This window comes from Pistacia vera, unplaced genomic scaffold (assembly GCF_008641045.1).
Source record: "Pistacia vera cultivar Batoury unplaced genomic scaffold, PisVer_v2 Contig166, whole genome shotgun sequence".
Lineage (NCBI taxonomy): Eukaryota > Viridiplantae > Streptophyta > Magnoliopsida > Sapindales > Anacardiaceae > Pistacia > Pistacia vera.
The window spans coordinates 104,453-114,133 of record NW_022195747.1 but is presented as its reverse complement, the minus strand read 5'-3'; the positions used below and the strand labels follow the sequence as shown (position 1 = coordinate 114,133).

General features: G+C 35.5%; 1 protein-coding gene across 1 annotated transcript; it reads left to right on the top strand.

Moving 5' to 3' along the window:
• Positions 1–5,307: 5,307 nt before the first annotated feature.
• Positions 5,308–6,533, top strand: LOC116125454 (polyol transporter 5-like). The gene is made up of 2 exons (XM_031411170.1): positions 5,308–5,394; positions 5,456–6,533. The coding sequence occupies exons 1-2, from the start codon at positions 5,308–5,310 to the stop codon at positions 6,254–6,256; spliced, it is 888 nt and encodes a 295-aa protein (XP_031267030.1). The 3' UTR covers positions 6,257–6,533.
• The last annotated feature ends 3,148 nt before the right edge of the window (positions 6,534–9,681 follow it).

The window sequence follows — 9,681 nt, the reverse complement described above, 5'->3', positions numbered from 1 at the left end:
ATGCAATCATTTTTTTAAAATTTCGGTTCATAAAACCGGTTCCGGGTAACCGGTTTTCTTTTTTTCAAAAATCGAAACCGAACCGAATATCTCGTTTTTTTAATATCCGAACCGAAACAAAAAAAAAAACTGAATTTTCGATTCGGTTTCGGCCTGGTTTCGCGGTCCGGTTCGGTTTCGGTCCGGTTTCGCGGTCCGGTTCGGTTTTCGGGTTTTTTTTTCCACCCCTAAGGCCTACCCTCACATTTAGAAAAAAAAAAAAAAAATTTGTTTATATAGCCCCTAAATTTTTTTATTAATATATATATTTACGTCTACCTTCAAATTTTAAAAAAATAAGAAATATTATATATATCCTGACTTATAAAAAACTTACCATTAATATATATATTTCATGCTTACATTATATTAAAAGTTTAAAATTCTCTCAACTCTTTTTCATATCCACCTTTTTTTTTACGATTTTATCTTTAAATTCTTTACTCTCTCATTCACTTTCTTTATGTTATTCGTTCTTAAAACTTTTTAAGACTAAAATTGTTAAAGCTCATTATCAAGGTACTACAATTAGATTTATTTTATATTTATCAGTTTTAAGTATGGGTATTGCTTATTTCATTTTTAGTTTATTTATGGTTGAATCATACTTATGTTTTGGAGTTTTTTTTATTTTAATTTGATGGAAAAAGACTAGATCTTGTGAGTTTGTTTGTGTTTAAGAATGTTTATCTTTCCCAAATTAAATTTTAACTATATTTTATTGAATGTTATTCTTCTCCTTCACCCACCACTTTCCTACATTTCAAACGTCACCATTTAGTTTCTCAAAATTATTAAAGAAGATTAGATTATATTTATGTTTATACTAGAAATTTTCCCTTTTTTTATTAATTCATATTAAAAGTTAAGGCAACTTTGACTTAATTTAAGTTTTGGTTGACTTTCGCTTATACTAGCTTGATCAAAGTCATGAAAATTTATATTATAATCTTTGAAAGCAAAAAAAAAAAAAAAAAAAAAAAAAAAAAAAGAGAAATAGAAATTTGTGTAGTAACATTTTGTTGGATTGTAATTGTTGTAAACTTTTTTAATTAATTGGATTTAAGTGAATCGTTAGATCTATGGTTTTCTTCGCTTTTTTTAATTGAAGAGTTTTTCCACGTAAAAATTTTCTTATGTTTCCTCTGAATTAGATGTTATTTTCAATTTGCTTAAGGTTTTGTTTTCTCATAAATTTATCCAGTGATAAAGTATTGTGTTTAGTATATTATTTTCTTTCATATTACTGATATTGTATTATTTATTTACTTTTATGATTTTTTTAAGTTTTCACAAATAATGTGAGAGCACGAGCTGCCTGGGCAAAATCCACTACCCTAAAGCTCGTAAAGTCGCCACCCTCTTGGAATTTTCAATAAAATGTACTCCTTCCAATACTAAAAATAGCTTTATTATTGACCCCAAGTGTTCATTAATGGAGGGGGACTACTGGGATCGTTTTCAAACACGCATTCTCGAAGTTGCCACTTCACTTGGATGGCAAATATGCTTGGCATCAGCGCCATCCCTTCGTGCTGTTGGCCGTCGGCGTCTTAGCCATGCCTGAGTCACCTCGTTGGCTGGTCATGCAGGGTCAGCTTGGAACACCAGGAAATCCTAGAGAACCTCCGACTCTAAAGACGAAGCCACCTAAGACTTGCCGATATTAAGAAGTTGTTGGCATTCCCCAAGAATGCAACGACGACGTCGTTTGGGTTGAGAAACGTAGCCACGGAGGGTGTATGGAGAGAGCTCCTCCTCATCCTACACCGGCGGTTCGCACTGTTTAATCTGTGCCATTGGTATTCATTTCTTCCAACAGTCGTCGGGTGTGAAAGCTGTCGTTTTGTACAGTCCCTAAACTTAAAAACAAAGAAACCAAACACCTCCTAAATAATGAATGTTTTAATTGAAATCCATTTGGGTATCACCAAATAAGGATGAAATTTTGGTGGAGCAATATCTTTGCTTACGTTTGTTTGGGTACAATGATTTGTCCTATATTAGGGGAAAACGGGAAAAGGTGCAACAATTAGGAAGCAATGATTGGTTCGATTGAAACTTTTTAGTGTATTCTCAAGAGTCATAATTCGAGTTTAGAGATGTGCGCGGGCCGGGGACCCCCTTCCCTTTCCCCGTCTCGGTTATCTACTCACATGACCATCCCCCGCCCATCCCCGTGGGAGGGGTTTTCTCATGATCGTCCTCGCCCGTAGGGATAGAATCAATCCCATACCACCCAGCCCTACTTGATGAATAGGCTTCGCGGGGAATTTTCCCCCACGGGATTTTATCTCCCGAACGGGGATTTTTGCCCCCGTGTAGATCAAAACTTTCTGCATGCTCTCACGACATTGATATTAAATTATTTTAATTATGAGAAACTAGCGCGTTACTAGGTACTATATTTGACTGCTTAATTTTAGTAGTTAATTCATTAAAAAGGCTAAATTTATGGTAAGAAAATATAAAATCAACATTTTCTTGTAAAATTTAAATTAAGATTTTAAAAGCAATACATAACTACCACCATAAACTAATTTAATTGTTACTAAGTTAGTGACACCTTTTCTATATAGTACTAAATAGAGGAATTTAGATTCCATATTCTGATGTTTTATGTTGCTGAGGCATTGTAATGTTCCACTGAAATAGTCTCATCTGCTAAAATTCATAAAATAAATACCTGAAAGAAAATTTCGCTGAGAATTGATATGAATATGGTGAATAACAACAATTTCTTGGCAAAAATTGAGACATGCTCATGGATTTCAAAACAATAAAATATAAACATCCTTCAGGCTGCAACATAAACCTCATAGTATACTCAAATCATCCATTGCAACATAAACCTTATAATATATTGGTTTTGTAAATTATAATAATCTAATTAAAAATTTGCTTGGGCCATGTTTATTATTTTGTGAAATTCACAAAGTAATAATATATATATTTAATTATTAGACTCCCTCGTTAAATTATTTTTTTAATAAATTAAATACAAACATTAGAAAGTATTATAAAAGTAAATATCATAAATTTAGATACATTACATAAAAGCATGATTTAAATTCTAATTTTATCTAAATCTCGCAAAGGGAACAAAAAAAAACATAAAATTCCTAAAAAAGAGGGGCGGGGCTTCACAGGGACAGGTCAGGTCGAGCCGGGCTGGGGATTGCACTATCCCCTCCCCCGGCCCATCCTCGGCTGCGGGGTTTTTCTTGAGGACCATCCCCGGCCCTATCCCCGAATTTTTTGGGGATTCCCCGTCCCATTAGGGCGGGGTCGGTCCGGATCCCCGCAGGGCTGGGGCAAACGCCCATCTCTATTCGAGTTCCTCTTCAGGTGTTAAATAGCGGTAGCCACTGGAGTTCTTTCTCGGCCAGTAGTTCCAGAGTCTCGAGGATTAGTTGAGGTACGCGTAAGTTGATCCGGAAACTCCCGACCATAAAAAAAAAAAAAAAATTTGGGAAGCTGAATGTTGTGAACTTGTGATCGACAAATTGAGTTTGATTATGAAAGCAATTAACGTTGAAAATTGGCATGTGATTGGATCCTTTGAGGTGGGGATGGTAGCTATTTTTTTTGTTTTTGTTTATGTGCTTTTCCTTACTTTTTCTTTGAGCTTGTAAGGTGTTCAAATACCTGAGGATTATTAGATGCGCACAAGTTAGCTCGGATACCCGGTTACCACAAAAAAAAAAAAAAGAATTTAAAACAAAGAAACCAAACACCTCCTAAATAAATGAATGTTTTATTGAAATCCATTTGGTATCACCAAATAAGATGAAAATTTTGGTGGAGCAATATCTTTGCTTACTGTTGTTTGGGTACAATGATTTTCCTATATTAGGGGAAAACGAAAAGGTGCAACAATTAGGAAGCTAATGAGTGTTCGATTGGAACTTTTTAATGTATTACTCAAGAGGTCATAATTCGAGTTTAGAGATGGCGCGGGCCGACCCCCTTCCCTTTCCCCGTCCCCGTTATCTACTCCCATGACCATCCCGCCCCTCCCCGTGGAGGGGATTTTTCTCATGATCGTCCCCGTCGGCCTGTAGGTAGAATCATCCCATACCGACCCGCCCGACTTGATGATAGTGGCTTCGCGGGGAATTTTCCCCCACGGGATTTACTCCCCGAACGGGGATTTTTGCCGGCCTTGTGATTTTTTTTACGATTTTATCTTTAAATTCTTTACTCTCTCATTCACTTTCTTTATGTTATTCGTTCTTAAAACTTTTGAAGACTAAAATTGTTAAAGCTTTCATTAATCAAGGTACTACAATTAGATTTATTTTATATTTTATCAGTTTTAAGTATGTGTATTGCTTATTTCATTTTAGTTTATTTTAGGGTTGAATCATACTTATGTTTTGGAGTTTTTTTTATTTTAATTTGATGGAAAAAGACATAGATCTTGTGAGTTTGTTTTGTTTTTAAGAATGTTCTTGCTTTCCCAAATTAAATTTTAACTATATTTTATTGAATGTTATTCTTCACCCTTCACCCACCACTTTCCCACATTTCAAACGTCACCGTTTAGTTTCTCAAAATTATTAAAGAAGATTAAGTTATTATCTATGTTTATACTAAGAAAATTTTCCTTTTTTTTATTAATTCATTTTAAAAGTTAAGGCAACGTTGACTTAATTTAAGTTTTGGTTGACTTTCGCTTATACTAGGCCTGATCAAAGTCATGAAAATTTATATTATAATCTTTGAAAGCAAAAAAAAAAAAAAACCAAAAAAAAAACCAAAAAAAAAAAAAAACCAAAAAAAACAAAAAAAAGAGAAATAAGAAATTTGTGTAGAACATTTTTGTTGGATTGTAATTGTTGTAAACTCTTTTAATTATATTGGATTTAAGTGAATCGTTAGATTCCTATGGTTTTCTGCTTTCTTTAATTGAAGAGGTTTTTCCACGTAAAAATTTTCTTATGTTTCCTCGTGAATTAGATGTTATTTTCAATTTGCTTAAGGTTTTGTTTCTCATAAATTTATCCAAGTGATAAAGTATTGTGTTAGTATATTATTTTCTTTCATATTACTGATATTGTATTATTTTATTTACTTTTATGATTTTTTTTAAGTTTTCACAAATAATGTGAGAGCACGGAGGCTGCCTGGGCAAAATCCACTACCCTAAGAGCTCGTAAAGTCGCCACCCTCTTGGAATTTTCAATAAAAATGTACTCTTCCAATACTAAAAATAGCTTTTATTATTGCACCACAAGAGTTCATTAATGGAGGGGGACTACTGGGATGCGTTTCAAACTACGCATTCTCGAAGTTGCCACTTCACTTGGGATGGCAAATGATGCTTGGCATCAGCGCCATCCCTTCCGTGCTGTTGGCCGTCGGTGTCTTAGCCATGCCTGAGTCACCTCGTTGGCTGGTCATGCAGGGTTAGCTTGGAGACACCAGGAAAGTCCTGAACAGAACCTCCGACTCTAAAGACGAAGCCACCTTAAGACTTGCCGATATTAAAGAAGTTGTTGGCATTCCCCAAGAATGCAACGACGACGTCGTTTGGGTTGAGAAACGTAGCCACGGGGAGGGTGTATGGAGAGAGCTCCTCCTTCATCCTACACCGGCGGTTCGTCATTATTTAATCTGTGCCATTGGTATTCATTTCTTCCAACAGTCGTCGGGTATGAACGCTGTCGTTTTGTACAGTCCCAGGATCTTTGAAAAAGCCAGGATTACATCTGATAACCTCAAGTTACTCGCAGCAGTAGCCGTCAGATTTCTCAAGATTCTTTTCATCTTAGTGGCTACATTTTTGCTTGATAGGATCGGACGGCGGCCGTTGCTTTTGAGTAGTGTGGCGAGTATGATCCTGTCCCTTGCCACCCTCAGATTCTCTTTAACGGTCATTGATCACTCCCACGTAAGGTTACCATGGGCTGTAGGATTAGCCCTCACCACGGTGTTATCATACGATGCATTCTTCTCGATCAGAAGGGGGCCCATCACGTGGGTCTATAGCTCAGATATCTTCCCGTTGCAGCTACGCGCTCAGGGAGCGAGTATGGGAGTTGCAATGAATAGGGTTGTAAGTGGGGTCATGGCAACGACTTTCTTATCCCTTTACAAGGCCATATCAATCGGCGGAGCCTTCTTCCTTTTCACGGGAATAGCAACGGTAGCCTGGCTGTTCTTTTATACCATGCTTCCGGAAACACAGGGTAAAACCCTTGACGAGATGTAGGTCCTTTTCGGTAACTTCCATTGGTTGAGGGATTCCAAGCGCAAGAAGAGAAACACTCAACTTTTCGGCAACGGTAACAAAAACAGTGACGGTTCTAGTAACGTTTAGTTAGGGCCGGTGTCTAAGCCCATTACTAACTAGAGGGTAACTTGGTAAATATGATGCTATTTTAAATATTTTGGTGTAGCTTTCTAAAACGATAGTGATGTTTGAGTGAAGAGAGATGAAGGAGGAGAAGAAAAAAATGACAAACCCTTATGCAATGAAAAATCATAAATTATGCAGTGAAATACATTATATTCTATCTATAGTTTGTCCAAGTTTGGTTTGTTACGTTGCTATGATTTTGTCCAGGTTCAGTTTTATTAAACTTGACCATTAAGGAGGTTTGCTCCCTTCTTTGAGTTTTTGGGTTCAAACTTTGGAGTCACCTATCACATTGTGATTTACTTAGTTCTTTGAGCTTGTAAGGTGTTCAATACCCTGAGGATTAATTGAGATGCGCACAAGTTAGCTCGGATACCCCGGTTACCAACAAAAAAAAAAAAGAAAGAATTTAAAAACAAAGAAACCAAACACCTCCTAAATAAATGAATGTTTTAATTGAAATCCATTTGGGTATCACCAAATAAGGATGAAAATTTTGGTGGAGCAATATCTTTGCTTACTGTTGTTTGGGTACAATGATTTGTCCTATATTAGGGGAAAACGGGAAAAGGTGCAACAATTAGGAAGCTAATGACTGGGTCGATTGGAACTCTTTAGTGTATTACTCAAGAGGTCATGAATTCGAGTTTAGGGATAGGCGCGGGCCAAGGACCCCCTTCCCTTTCCCCGTCCCCGTTATCTACTCCCATGACCATCCCCGACCCATCCCCGTGGGAGGGGATTTTTCTCATGATCGTCCCCGACCCATGGGGATGGAATCAATCCCATCCCGGCCCAGCCCAACTTGATGAATAGGGCTTTGCGGGAAATTTCTCCCACGGGGATTTATCCCCCGAACGGGGATTTTTGGCCCTTGTAGATCAAAACTTTCTGCATGTTCTCACGACAATGATATTAAATTATTATAATTATTTTAATATTGAGAAACTAGCATGTTACTAGGTACTATATTTGACTGCTTAATTTTAGTAGTTAATTCATTAAAAAGGCTAAATTTATGGTAAGAAAATATAAAATCAACAATTTCTTGTAAAATTTAAATTAAGATTTAAAAAGTAATACATAACTACCACCATAAACTAATTTAATTGTTACTAAGTTAGTGACACCTTTTCTATATAGTACTAAATAGAGGAATTTAGATTCCACATTCTGATGTTTTATGTTGCTGAGGCATTGTAATATTCCACTGAAATAGTCTCATTTGCTAAAATTCATAAAATAAATACTTGAAAAAAAATTTCACTGAGAATTGATATGAATATTGTGAATAACAACAATTTCTTAGCAAAAATTGAGACATGCTCATGGATTTCAAAACAATAAAATATAAACATCCTTCAGGCTGCAACATAAACCTCATAATATACTCAAATCATCCATTGCAACATAAACCTCATAATATATTGGTTTGGTAAATTATAATAATCTAATAAAAAAATTGTTTGGGCCATGTTTATTATTTTGTGAAATTCACAAAGTAATAATACATATATTTAATTATTAGACTCCCTTATTAAATTATTTTTTTATAAATTTAATACAAACATTATAAAAGTAAATATCATAAATTTAGATACATTACTTAAAACCATGATTTAAGTTCGAATTTTATCTACAATCTCGCAAAGGGAACAAAAAAAAAAAAAAAAAACATAAAATTCCTAAAAAAGAGGGGCGGGGCGAGCAGGGCTTCACAGGGATGGGTCGGGTCGAGCCGGGGTTGGGATTGCACTATCCCCTCCCTCGGCTGCGGGGTTTTTCTTGAGGACCATCCCCGGCCCTATCCTCGAATTTTTCGGGGATTCCCCGCCCCATTCGGGCCAGGTCGGTCTGGATCCCTGCGGGGCTGAGGCAAACGCCCATCTCTATTCGAGTTCCTCTTCAGGTGTTAAATAGCGATAGCCACTGGAGTTCTTTCTCGGCTAGTAGTTCTAGAGTCTGGAGGATTAATTGAGGTACGCGTAAGTTGATCTGGAAACTCCCGACCATAAAAAAAAAAAAAATTTTGGGAAGCTGAATGTTGTGATCGACAAATTGAGTTTGATTATGAAAGCAATTAACGTTGAAAATTGGCATGTGATTGGATCCTTTGAGGTGGGGATGGTAGCTATTTTTTTTGTTTTTGTTTATGTGCTTTTCCTTACTTTTGAAGTCATTTCTTTTGTGTTTGGTTCTGCCCTTTCTTATTTTCTCTATATATTTTTAACAAATTAAATTATGTGGTTATGTTGCTTTAAGAATGAGTGGTCCAATAGCTTGCATGGGTTGATTGAATTGACTACCAATAATAATGCAAAAGCAAAGGAGACCTTATATTAATTCTTGCACATGTGTTATGTTTCCTATTTCTAAAGTTTGGCTTACAGTATTACTACAAGAAAAGTTAACCTTCTACTACATGACAAGTTTAAGAAGTGTCCAATCAGCTTGCGTATCAGAATTTTGATTTGCAAATTTTGGGTTTTCTGTTTAGTCATTTTCGACTTTGGAAAATTTGAATACTGTTTGAAATGTGTTTTTGTTCTTTTGGTTTTGGAGTAGAATTCCATAAAGTCTCACCATGTTTTATCTGGTGGGTGATCAAATCAATTGAAATATTGTAAGCCTAATGTCAAAATGGTCTCTCATATAGTGTCTTGTGGAAATAACTAAATGTACATATACTTAATGTGGAACTGGAAATAACTGAATGTATATATTCTTAATGCGAATCTAGATTACTTACCTCCAACCATATTGTCCAAGCGTTATAAGAGAATCAATCCAGAGATGATAGAAGTCAAATGTATATTGTTGTTAACCTAAGAGATAAAAGTAACCAAATGTAAATTTCAGGATGATGATTTGTGAAAGAATGTTTGAGAGATGTTTTCTAACCTATGCCAATTATAGTTGATATTCTGTTCCCAACAACTACCTTTCATAACTTCTATCAAGGACTAAGATAGACAGTTTACCTTGAATAACTCCTTAAAACTACTCCTTAACTACATAATGTTAACTGAATAATTGTCTTCACTACATAATGTTAACTATATAATTGTGGCATGTGGCCATTTTAAATCTTTTCACTAGGTGGGTGTTTCAAAATCAATTGAAATATTTCCTAACCTAATGTCAAAATGAAGATTGAACCCAGCAAGAACATATATAACAAATATTGAAACACATTGGCCCTCAAAATTTCACTTGGTGTAGTTATATATTTTATAGAACAAATGAAATTAATGAATGAATAAATGAACATGTAAGAG

Bases quoted from the DNA above. Each gene is read 5' to 3' on its own strand.
- LOC116125454 (XM_031411170.1), top strand. From the start codon at position 5,308: ATGCGTTTCAAACTACGCATTCTCGAAGTTGCCACTTCACTTGGGATG. The intron at 5,395-5,455 runs GTTGGCCGTCGG...ATGCAGGGTTAG, and splicing joins AGCGCCATCCCTTCCGTGCT to CTTGGAGACACCAGGAAAGT.